Below are 12281 nucleotides of genomic sequence, written 5' to 3' on the forward strand. Positions count from 1 at the left end.
CTAGAAGAGAGCATCCCAATGGTGGCTGGGGCAAGGAGCATGCAGCTCTCACCACAGAGAACTTCCCCCTTAGGACCCCACAGGTATAGGTCTCAGCCAGCCGCTGCCTCTTCCCAGCAAGATGTTCCAGCTGTTCTTCCACTAGCTTGTGGCAATAGCTGTTTTTACAAGATTTTCTTTACCTCTTAATTGATCTAAATCCTTTCCCTTGGCTTTCTTGTTAAAGGTGGATTTAAAGAGGAGTTCATTATCTCAGCCATTTTTGAGCTGTTATTAGTTTCATCCCTCTCCTCATTAATTACTCGTTACTCCTCTCTACACTCCGTAATCCCCCCGATCCCATGTCAGCTCATTCTGGTTCTCACTGCCCTCACACTCCCTTGGCTGCTACCAGGCAATGTTTTTCCTTCTCCCTGCTCCTGAGCAGTTCCTTCCTGCTGCCCCTTATCTTGCTCACATGTAGCACTGAGCTCCTGGCCCAAGGAGATGGGTCCACTCTTGGTATGCTTTCCCAGCTCTTTAAGCCCAAACATCTTATTCTTTTAACTGGAGAAAATGAAGATGAGGCCCTTAGCAGCTGCTTGGTATATCCTCTATAGCAGGGATATGGTTGCACAGTGCCAGGCTGCAGGGAGACCAGCTGTCAAAGCCTGCAGGGCAGGGCAAGATATGCCAGGAACACACTCACAGCATTTCACTGACAGCAGCAACTTTGCAGTGCAGGAGAGCCCAGCACGAGCATCCCCAGCACGAACATCCCCAGCAGCAATCAGTCAACCCTCATCCCCCATCTGTGAAGCAGTCAGGTAGTTTAGGGCTATGGGGCACTTTAGACAAAAGAGCTGCAAGGAGAGATACTCTGAGACTGTTATGTGAACAAACATCCCCTCAGTCAAAGCACTGCTGTCTTCCTCCAGAACACACTTCGGCATGTGCAGGAGTCAAGGAACCAAGAAGCAAAGTGAGAGTATGTTCTTCTGCTCCTGTATTCCATTTGGAGAAATTGCTACAGGACGCTCCAGTTGGGCTCCTCGCTTGCAGTAGCTGCATCTCACAGAGCCACGGCTCCATCTTCGCATTCACTCTGAGTGACAGAACAAGGAGCCAGTGGAAGCCAGGCACGGTACAAAGATGCTTTGCATCTGCAGGATGGTCCCCTGCTCAGCCCTCCCAGAGGGTTTTCCAAGGACTGACCCTTTTAAGCACTGTTAGTGACATCCATCTGTCCAGGCTGCTCATCTCAAACCACATTTGTGATGCCTCAGACTTCAGAGCATTTCCAAAGCCCCCATAGCTCTACAGCAAAATTAAGCCCACATCCAGAGCTTTACAAGGCACAGACAAGAGCACTCTGTGATCTGTTCCCTTTCTAAGAGCCACAGGTGCCTGGCACTGCAGTCCCATGGCTACTCCATCAGGACAGAGTTCCATCTCCAAGATGTGCCAAGTCCCCACTCCCAGAGCTGCGGCCTGGTCCCTGTTCCTGCACACACCACAGGAGGTCCACCTGCACGAGGCAGCAGCAGCCCTTTGCCAAAAGGTTCAGTGTATTTTTCAACACAGAGAGCGAATCCTTGAGAAGCAAAAGGTTCACAGAGAGCAAATCTTTTACAAGCAAAGACTGCTGGAATGGGAGATGTGCTGGACAACGCGCCTCCATTAATGCTCTTCCCCTGCAAACAAACCCAGGTTCCACTTGCTCTAGGGCAAACTCAAAAGGTTTTATTTTATTTTATTTTTTTTTTTAGCAAATTCTATCACGTAAATGTTAACAAAAAACATCTGTACAATTGCCATGATACACTCAAAAGTGAAACAAACAAGATATAAATACAGATATGGATGAAACATGACAAAAGCAGAAAAAACAGAAAAAAATACATGCGCATGAACACGGTGCCAACAAAGTCATTTCTCAAGGCTGGCGTTTTTAGAGAGGTTTTAATTCCCATTTCAAACATTGTTAGCAACATTGTTCTGCTGTATTCTACAAAGGTCTATTTTCCTGTCCCTTAGCATGTAATATTATGCTTGATAAATAAAGGGGTGGGGAGAAAAGGTTCGGATGACAAAGATGTGAGTTAGGTTACTTATAGAGGTTATTGGAAAGCTAGTAGTAAGCGATAAAAAAAGACAGTCTCGTATTGTAATCCAGGCAAGCACACATAGTGTACCTTAAGAAAGCCACATGCCTCGATAATTCTGCACTACATGAGAACTACGGTACGCAGACCAGGGGGCAGATGGATCCATATTCGCCCATGCCCACGGAGCACCGGCGCAGCCAATGGCAGAAAAACACATCCGCATCTGAGATATTTCTGCAATCTTGCAGCCAGGAGCCGCTGTCTGCTGAGAGTTCTCTCCCATTCAGACTTAAAGCATGGTGGGCAAGAAAAAAAAAAAAAACATACACTTTTTTTTTTTTTTTTTTTAAAGTATGAAAAGTTGAAGCCCTGCATAATGGGCAGCAAGGAAAAAAAGGCAGCTGCAGTAGATGGCTACTGCTGGGAGAGGGTGAACACAAGCTTCACCGGTGCGGTGAGGCACTGCCCGCATGCAGATCGTTCTCTGCAAACATGCGTGGACACTGCGGTCTGTAGCCAGAGAGACCTTTATGCTTGCTGAAGAGAGAACAAAACGATTGTACAGCTGTTTGAAGTCAGAATGCTGGAGATCAGAGAGGTGACATTCAGAGCTAGCCCTTTGAGTACTTCAAAGGAAAAAAAAAGATCATGTTCAACATACTAAACGACCCTACTATGTACATTATACGCAATGTTTTATAAATACCTAAGCAGAATGCCCCCTACTGTATACAGGTATAACATACTTCTAGAGTACTCAAAGGATGAACAGTCCTCGACTGACTCACGTAATGAAAGAAAGGAACACAATGAGCATCTGTTGACAAACAGAACGGAATCTGATTACGAAAGTAAGGCCTGGTTCTACTATTTTGCAGCCCCAAGTGTGCCAATGGTATCTGAGAAACAGGCGCTCACCTCTGCAGCCACAGAGCATGGCAGATTTCACACCTATTTCCATAGGACGAGCTGTTAAATCCTTTAGTGTCAGCACAGGCGCCAGGGTCAGTTCAGGGACATTACAGTGCGTTCACTCTCAGTGCATACTAACAGGATTTTATAAAAGACAAAATCATTTGAGAAGGAATTCAATTCCCGGAGGTTTGCTACAGTGTGCCATTCAAAGAACAAAACAAACAAAAAACCCAAAAAGCTCCATCACAGCTGGGAGGAACTAAGCGCCATGTAGTCAGCTATGCTGACTGCTGAACCCCAGGACTGGAACAGAAGATGGTGAATTGAGATGGGGAGAAAGAGAGGCATAAATAGTAAGCAGTTAGAGTAAAAATTGAAGGAAAAAAAAAAAAGGAAAAAACCCCCAAACCCACTACTAAAATTCAAACAAGACAGCTAACTGCTGCCAACGAGTTGGCTGAACGTTTCCTCAAAAGGGAAAATAAATTCACATTAAACTAAAATAATTTGAATCATTCAAAAAATTAAAAAAAAAAACCCACAAAACTCTAACAAGCATACTGAAAGGTGTTGAAAAGGAATGGTCCACGGACAGGGAGACACCAAACATGGAGCAGCCAATCCTCTCCCAAGCAAGGACGGCTCTTCTGAGCCAGCAGAGAGGGCCTGGAGGAATCCCACTACCAGACCACAGGGCTCCCCTCCCTCCACAGCACCAGGGAGTATGAGGGATCAGCCCTGCAGCCAGCCCAAGCCTGGACTCATCCTGATGACCTCAGGAGCAGGTCACCTCCGCTCCCACGGCAGCCAGCTGAGAGGCTGGAAAAGCCCCCCCCACAAACCTCAGCCCTTCTGGAGCTGCACCAATCAGCACCTCCCAGCACAGCTCCTCATGGCTGGGGCTGAGCTACAGGAGCACAAACTGATGGAGGAGGGAGGGCCGCAAGGCTTTATCCTCCTTGCTGTGCTCTCCTGCTGCAGTTCCGGCAATGCTCACATGCTGCCACTGAGTCTGCTACCAAGGTGTCCCTTCAGCTCCTCAAAGGGGAAATGAAGGGGGCTGCAGAGAGACCAAGGCACTGAGAGCAGCCAGGGAACACACATTGCAGGTCCATCACCCTCCTGCAATCACTGTCACTGGGGGAAAAAAACCCAGTTCTCATCCATGGCAGGTTGGGGTGGGCCTGTCTGTCAGCCAGGATCCAGCCTAGGGCCAAACGCAGCACAAGCATCCTCCTGCTCTCCCCAGTCACAGGCAGCAGGAACTCAGCCACTGCCAACAGAAGTTGGAGCAGGACGGTGCTGTGGGGTACCTGCTGCTGCTGGTTTGGCTCTTACCTGGTCTGTGTCACAGTCTAGCACATCCTTCCAAAATGCAAAGCACCCAGCAGGGTTGTGCGTGGGGCTGGCTGGGAAGAAGGAGGCTTCTAAAGGCAGAAGACAGCACTGCAGGCTCTTCGGGCACAAGACAGGAACAGCAGCAGGTGAGCAGCACTATCCCAGCCAACCCTTAGCTTCCACAGGGTTGTTTTGTCCAGCTTCAGATTCCCTTTCTGTCCTCTTGGATGAACAGTCTGCCCAAAGCACACTGGATTTGTGTGGACAAAGCATTTACCACCAACATCAAAAGGTCCCGGTCAAAGTGGCAGATCAGTCCTTTGACACTACAGACTTCAGGAAAAACACAGCCAGCCTCACAAAGCAGCACTGCAATACAGCCTTGCCAGCTCTGACTGTCCACCCAAGGATGCACCCAAGCCCAATCCAACACCCACTGAGCTCGTGTCCGAACGCAGGCACCAGTCTCAGAACAGCATCTGAGGTTCCCTTTGGGGAGTAACAAGTAACCTGAAGAGTCTCGAGCACATGAAAGAGCCAAATGGGTTGGGAGAGGGGAAATATTTACACAGTCAACGAAGGTAGTGAGAGCCCAGTTGCTCTACAAAGCACAGCTGGCTGGAGAGCAGTTAGAGAGATCAGCCATCAGAGGTCTGTCAGAAGAACTATATACAAAAAACTCAGATATTTAAAAAGAACCTACTTTTTCATTACTCACTTGATATCTCAGTATTAAAGCATTAGAGGCTGGAACCACAGCCACATCAGCAAAGATCTCCTCATGGAGAACCCTGCACATTAGGCAAGCTGCGATAGGAAGTACAAAACAGGACCACAGGACTTGTAAGAGGAGATCCTAGCCAGAAAGGCTGCGGCCACAGGGAAAGAGCAGTAACTAGCGCACAGAAACCAAAACTGGGTATGAACTAAACCAAGATTTGTTTAACTTTTACGCGTGTCCAGGTTTTTTGACTCTTTTGGAATGCTAACCTAAACATATTTCCAAGATTTCAGCAGGCTATACAATATGTTTAAGTATGGCTTTCTGTTGTTCACTTTTAATGAAGACTGCAACACAGACCTTGCTTCCTTTACATTCAATACCAGTAAGGTTTTTACATGAAAGCTTTAAGGGACTAGAATACTGATTGCAATAAATATCTGCATGGCCTCCTTTAGCTGATGAAGTGCGCCAGTGAAGAGTAGCAGAAAGGTCTCTGAGAGGCACCGTTGATTGCTTCTAAGTCTACACATATGTCCACATATCTCCATTAACTGTGCGTTGAAACATCTGAAGAGGAGCTGCTGTTGCTGTTGGTAGTTTGGGCCCTCTTTATGTACAAGTTTAGTAGCTTCATCTGAAAGAAACAACAAATATCAGGAGAAGATGCCAGGAAAAACAGATGGACAAAAACTGACTGCGAGCTTTAACTACATGTTCAATGAGCACTGTTAGAGCAAGTTAGCACCAGGCTCTCTGAGGAAAACAGAAGCAAAGCTGAGTGCATTTCAGAACATGCAAAACCAGGAGAGGAAGCCTGGTCCCACTGAGTTTTAATTTAATAGTATTTAAATTGTATATAAAAAACACATTTGTGTTTCACTTCAGCAGTCATCAGTTCACAGCCCTCAGCCCTGCAGATTGCTCTAGGTGAGCAGGATTCCCACAGAGGTCAGTGGGGCTGCAGACAGGTACAGAATTCACTCACACTGCAGTAATCCAAGAGCTGTGGTCCCTCCTAGGAAACACCCTGAACTCACTATGCTTGGAGAAGAGAGGCGAGATGGGCTTTGTTCTTTGCAGAACATTCATTTTTAATGATATTTAAGTATCTTCACGACTTGGTTCCTCTAGTGAAACTGCAGCTGTTATGACAACGCACTTCCTTTGCAAGGGGTTGTTTTCTTATTCTGCCTTACCACCTTAGGCCCAGATCCTGTAATGACTCATGCATTTATTTAACTTTAAACACGTAGGCAGCCTGCATAAACTCGGAAGAATTACTCACATGTTTACAGTTAGTTATGTGGTGGAGTATGTCCATGGCACCTAGGATACTGGGATTATAAAGCCTCTACAACATTTTATACAGGAATCTCCCAACCGCCTAAACATAAATGAGGTAAGTCTCAGCATCCATAGCTCTTTTTCCAGAGCAAATGTGAAGTGAAAGTAACTTAAGGACACAATTCAGAAATAAAGTCCAAGTGTCTTAAATCTCAGATTCTGCTTCAGCCTAAACCACGCTTCCTACCCATAAAAGAAGCCACTGGTTCAAAACATCCAGATGAAGCCCTCTGAACAAAGTAGCTTTTCACATTCAGAGACAACAACGCAGAATTATGTTAAAATGGTAAAGACATCTCGGGTATTATGACTTCAATTGGGAGAAGCCTTGTGACAGCTTCCTGAATGCCAGCTCTTGTCTGAAGGACAGAGCTGAACTGAAGACTGATTTCATCTACAGCATCAGATCAGAATTCGAGTTTTACTTCTAACATAAGCACGGGTAGAAAAGTGTTTGAAAAGTCTTTCAAATTTGCTGGTGTCCCAGGGAGAAAAGGACACATCTGCAATGCTATTAGGAGTAAAGCTCCACCTGCTTTTCTACCAGCCCTAATTATGACCTGCTGCCGAAAGGAACAGTCTTGCTCTGCCACCCATCCCAACCATGCATTCTCACCACTCTTCGCATTAGATTAACTGTCAAGCCATAGAGTGAGCTACAAACTAATTTAATATTCCAGATTTGTTTTTTTTTAAACCAGTGAAGCCAGCTGATACAGCTGACTGCATTTTCACCTAATGATGCAATGCAGAAGAGCTAAGGAAAGCATGACTGTCATGGGAACGACCAGCTCAGTAGCAGCTTGCAGTTGCACAGGATCAAATGCATCAAGAAACCAATCCCTGAATCCTCTTCAAAAATTGCTCTGCAGGGTCTGAAATGCTCATATTGCTGGACAAGATCTGTTGCTCTAGTGGTGTTGGCAGGATCAGTTAGTTTAACACATTAGGATTTAACACAGTACAGGGAATCTGACCCAGAGCTATCATGAATGCATTGGCTGTTGTCATAATACCAAAGGTATTATACTCCCATACCTTGCTTCCTGTGAGTTGTGCGAGATGAGGTTTCAGTTCTTCACCAATTACTGAATAAATTGCCACCAGACAAAATACACTAGCTTTACGGACACTGCTCTCTGTATTATCATAACCCTAGGAAACAAGAAAAAATGGTCACAAACAGCACGCACCAACATCCTTACCAATCAATACACTGAAGAGTTGTTTAGGCTACCAGATTAATAGAAAGGCTCTTGCAATATGAATGCTCAAAGAGAATACAACCATCCAGCACACTCTATTTATACCATATAATATCCTTTCTGTAATGTCCTCATATTAGGCTATTAATTTATGTTATTAATGTCTTAGGTTTTATGTCATCAAGGAAGAATAGTTCCCAATCAGGCGGATTCTATCAGTTATGCACATTCCTATGTCCAGTTCAAATAACCTTATGCCATATGTGATTATCAGGACATCTTGGACACAGTGCTCTGAGTGTGCCCATAGATAAGTCTTTCCTGACCCAAACCCAACCACCTAAGGAAATAGGTGAGCAAAAGACAGACAATTTTCAGCAAAATGGCCTAATGGTTATATCATTTAGAGTATGAAACACAAAACATTGTTTGGTGAATAGATGTTCTGTCCAAATAGGCATTTGGATAGAATAACTGTACTCAAGCATTCAAAATTGCAGAAGTCATCATCATTATGGATCATTCCTCTGCCAGGAGCCATGAGGAGTGATGCTGCAGGGCTGGGGCTGCCCACTAGCAGGGCTGATGTTCTAGCTGCAAGGCCAAAATGCAGTCTGACATTACAGCCTGCAAACTCAAAGAGCACTAAATCCCAAAGAGCAGGAGTTGGTCTGGAGACAGCTGTGAAGTTAAAGGTCAGAGTCACACACAAAAACTATCTTTGTCAGCACACCAGCTATGGGTTGGAATGCCTCATTTTCTACAACACAGCAAAGCTTCTACTGCAGGCATATCAGTGTCCCATCTTTATCCTCACCAGGCAGTCTAACCACCGCTAACACAGCCAGGCCTCTTCTTGCTCTCCTCCATTAACGGTGCATTTCTTTCTCTAAATGATCAGGGCCTGCTTCAACAGGAGATGTGGACAGTGCCTCATCCCACAGCAGCCTGGTATGTGGCTAGGGCATGTCTTTGTGAAAGGAGCAGGAGTGCTGTGACTCTGCCAGCCTCAGATCACCATGACAGCTATACCCATCTCCAGGACTACAAGGGCCTGCCAGGTTGGGCTTTGCCTCTCACCAGTAGGAGATGCCTATGGGCTGCTCCCCCTGCAGGGTGGGACCCAAAAGAACGACAACTGAAACTGAGGAACCTACAAGCACTGCAAGCACTCCCCACCAAACCCCTCTAAGAGCTCTGTACTGCAATGTGCACCCAAACCCAGGTGCTCAGCAGAAGGACAGCCAAGGCAGTTTTACATACTGAGATCTCTATCTGTTCACATGGGCCATGGGCATCCTGCTGTGGGCTGCTGAGCTGCACACTTGTATTCACATGAGCACTGTTGGACACACCTTGCCTTTACACCACTGCTGTTCCCTCACCAAGATAAACAGCCACAGTGCGTATCTCCACATACTTTCTAAATATGAGGAGTATATATCTTTGATCATTATGAGTTCCTAACTCAAGGAAATAACACTGGCAGCCCAAAGGTGAAAAATTACAATGACATGGAAGCCATTTAATAAAGCAAATATATCTTTTTGTGTTTTTAAAGGCATGATGTTCCCAAGCACTTCCATTGCATTGAAGCTCCCTTGTCTAGATTGTTGTCACCAACAACGATGGCTAAAAACTTCTTAGAACAAAAGTTCACATCAATACAGAATTGCCTGATTCCCAGAGTTTAAGAAAAGAATTGCAAGAGCTTACGTGACAAAGCTGGGACAAACACTAGGATGCATCGAGGAAAATCCTGACTTTGCTCTTGTCCTTCTGCTCTTTACGCTCACAAAAAGGAGGCTTCTTTATCATAATTCTCCACTGAAGTTTTACTCACCTACAGGTATGAACCCTTCCACAAGGACCAATTTGTTCTTGCCACAATCCCCCCCAGTAAACACAATAGTTCTCTCCTTTGTTATTTTCATCATGCTTTGTCTCACTCCAAAAGTTTAGTCCTGCCAGCTGTCTGTGCAAGGGGACTGAATACAGCCCCTCTACAGCCAGCATTGAAAGATAAATTCACAATGTAAGATCAAGTCTTAGTGCTGGCAAAAACACAGCTCCCCACCCAGAGTTATGACAGAGACTGAATGAAGACTGAGCAGTTCAGTCTTGATTTCAGAAAGAAAATAGTCCTTCCTATCTGGCCTGCTGTGCTTCAAATTCATGCGCAAAGTACACTCAAAGTGCAGAACATCTCAGTGTTCATTTGTGCTCAATGACCATTTGTGATGTGAGGTTCTATACCTGTAACAATCCAGGAATAATATCAGGAAGGAGTTGATGCAATGATTCCTTGGAAATCCTCTCAATGACCTTTGTCTGCATCTTGATGGCAGCTAAATTAATTGGATAATCTGCAGTCTGAATGATGGGGCAAAGCACCTTGATGCATTGCTCAGGGTGGATGGAGCTTGCCAGGGTAGAAGCAGCTTCCTCAGCAGCTCTGACGACCTGAAAGGAAAGCAGAGCAAAACCTTACGTTAATGAGGCTGCACAGCCAAAAACACCTGCACATACTAGGAATGAATGCCAGGAAATACTTGGGGATGTTTATTAATAAAACAGCAAGAGGCTCATCTGAGAGGAGATCAAGTAGAAGAATTCAAGCTCTTCACCTCCAGAGACAAGTTTGTTCCAGTCAGACAGTGGTACACAGTTCCTCCTGCCTGAAGTAACCATGTCAAAGTTTGAGAGTCATCCGCCACCAAGAAAGACAGGCACTGCTGCCCTGCTAGAACAGCACTCTAGCCACTGTCAGGGAACATAAACCCATCACCTTAAACTTAATATGAAATACAATTGCTTAATACTACAATGAGTGACGTTGTGCTTTTTAATATGTATCTGCCTTGCTGAATGCTTGAGTGCCCATGCCTGCACACGTGTGTCCTGCCAAGTCCCAGCTAAGCACTGCTGTGCTCAAATCCAGGCTATGGAGAGCCAAGCAAGATTCAGGATAATCTATAACCAGGCAACAGTGCTCTGAGCATATTTAATACATGAAGGCAGTGCTGGAACACTATAAAACATGAGAGGAAGAACAAGTGGAAACAGTGGCATCACCCACCTTTTATAGCTACTTCACACTGTAAAGCAGACACACAGGAGGTCCTAAACTCAGTACTACTCTTCACCCGAGGAAAAGCAAACCCACATATTTCACACTTTTCCCCAGTGGATAGGACAGCTAGAGGAAAGAGGAAGGACCTGATTTTCTTCTCCTATGAGAGTTTATTTTACATTCTGCAGTAATTGGATTAAAAAAAAAAAAACACAGGATGGAAAGGTTTTCTTTCTTCAAGTGTATGTGCTAATTGCTAGGCAACAAACTCAAGGAAGATGTGTCCCAGACAATAAGAAAAAAAAAGAAAAGACAACAAAACAAGTGAAGCCACAGGTCAATCACTTAGACTGAAGCCATGACTACTGAATTCTCCTCAATCCCTTCTTCCACACAAAATGGAATCAAACTTGGAGGTTTCTCTTCGATTCAGGCAACCCATAAACAGATACAGCTCTATCAAAGCCCCAAAAGATGAACTTTGGAAAGGAACTAATGTGGATAATGTATGTAGCAGGAGTTTATCCCAGTCCTCACTAGGACAAGAATCTCTCTCTGCCTGGACTACAAAACATTTTCCAGAAAGGACTAATTGATTTTAAGATAGAAGCAATGAAGAGGGACCAGCTCAGATAGACTACTGATTTAACAAAAGAGATTATCCCTGTCTACAAAACCTGCTTCACCCATAGCTTTAACTCATCATGGCTACAACACAGTCACTGATCCTCCACTCATGTTGACAGCTGCTTCCCTGAAACAGGAATGGCCGAAGGTTACTTGTGCACCTGTGAAACATCCAACAATAAAAGTGATTTTAGATATTTCACGTGGTACAAACATTGTATTTTGGCAAGGCACAGGCAGGAGCCAATGTGAGACTCTGATTGCTGAAGTTGTCCGCATACTCATCTATCTCAGGCCTTTCTCAGCAATTAAACAGTGTTAAAACACATTCCAAAAATGGCAATCCACAATGTGGTCAGCGTTCAAAAGATTTCATCCTGCAAGATCTGTGAATGAGTAACCAAGCAGAACAGAATGCTTGTTTAGCTCTTCCACATATTTCTTTGCTAATTCCTTTTTCAATTTCACACATGAGAAGCATGAAAGTTAACATTTTTCCATGCTAGCTAGCTTAGGAGGAAGTGCTATTTTTTGAGAGGGAGGGGAAGAGAGAAATATCCAAGTACTCAAGGAAACCTAATGCCAAGGACTGGTACTGTGGCAGTGAATTGCTGGAATGGCTGCAGTCAGAGGCTCTCAAAAGGTCTCTGTGGAACGTAAGGAGGTTTTTTTTTTTGTTTTGTTTTGTTTTTTAAAGAAATTCACTTCTTGGCACTGCAGTTTTTGATGATGTCTCTTCTAGCACTGAAATACTGCTGACATCAAGCTCTCTACAAATAACACAGTGCAATTACAGAGGGTATGAATACCTCATAATCAGCCCAACAACATTCATGGGCAAGTCATTTTAGCTAGATAAACATACATATATGTATTTAATAAAAACTCTGTAACTGACTAGACACTGGCCACTTGGAATTTGGCTTTTTAGCAACTCCAAATCCTTTTTGTAAAAGGAAAGTTTGGAC

General features: G+C 44.6%; 1 protein-coding gene across 17 annotated transcripts in view; it reads right to left on the minus strand.

Annotated features, from left to right (window-relative positions):
* Nucleotides 1–1700: 1700 nt before the first annotated feature.
* CLASP1 (cytoplasmic linker associated protein 1) overlaps nucleotides 1701–12281 on the minus strand; it is a 153681-nt gene continuing 143100 nt past the window's right edge. For all 17 annotated transcript variants that reach the window (XM_085228444.1, XM_085228452.1, XM_085228451.1 and 14 more), the window contains 3 exons: nucleotides 9870–10076; nucleotides 7447–7563; nucleotides 1701–5698 (listed from right to left, as the gene is read on the minus strand). In XM_085228444.1, coding sequence (XP_085084570.1) covers nucleotides 5612–5698; nucleotides 7447–7563; nucleotides 9870–10076 — 411 coding nt within the window. In that variant the 3' untranslated portion in view covers nucleotides 1701–5611. The remainder of the gene's footprint in view (nucleotides 5699–7446; nucleotides 7564–9869; nucleotides 10077–12281) is intronic.

This window comes from Meleagris gallopavo, chromosome 7 (assembly GCF_905368555.1).
Source record: "Meleagris gallopavo chromosome 7, MGAL_WU_HG_1.1, whole genome shotgun sequence".
Classification (NCBI taxonomy): Eukaryota; Metazoa; Chordata; class Aves; order Galliformes; family Phasianidae; genus Meleagris; species Meleagris gallopavo.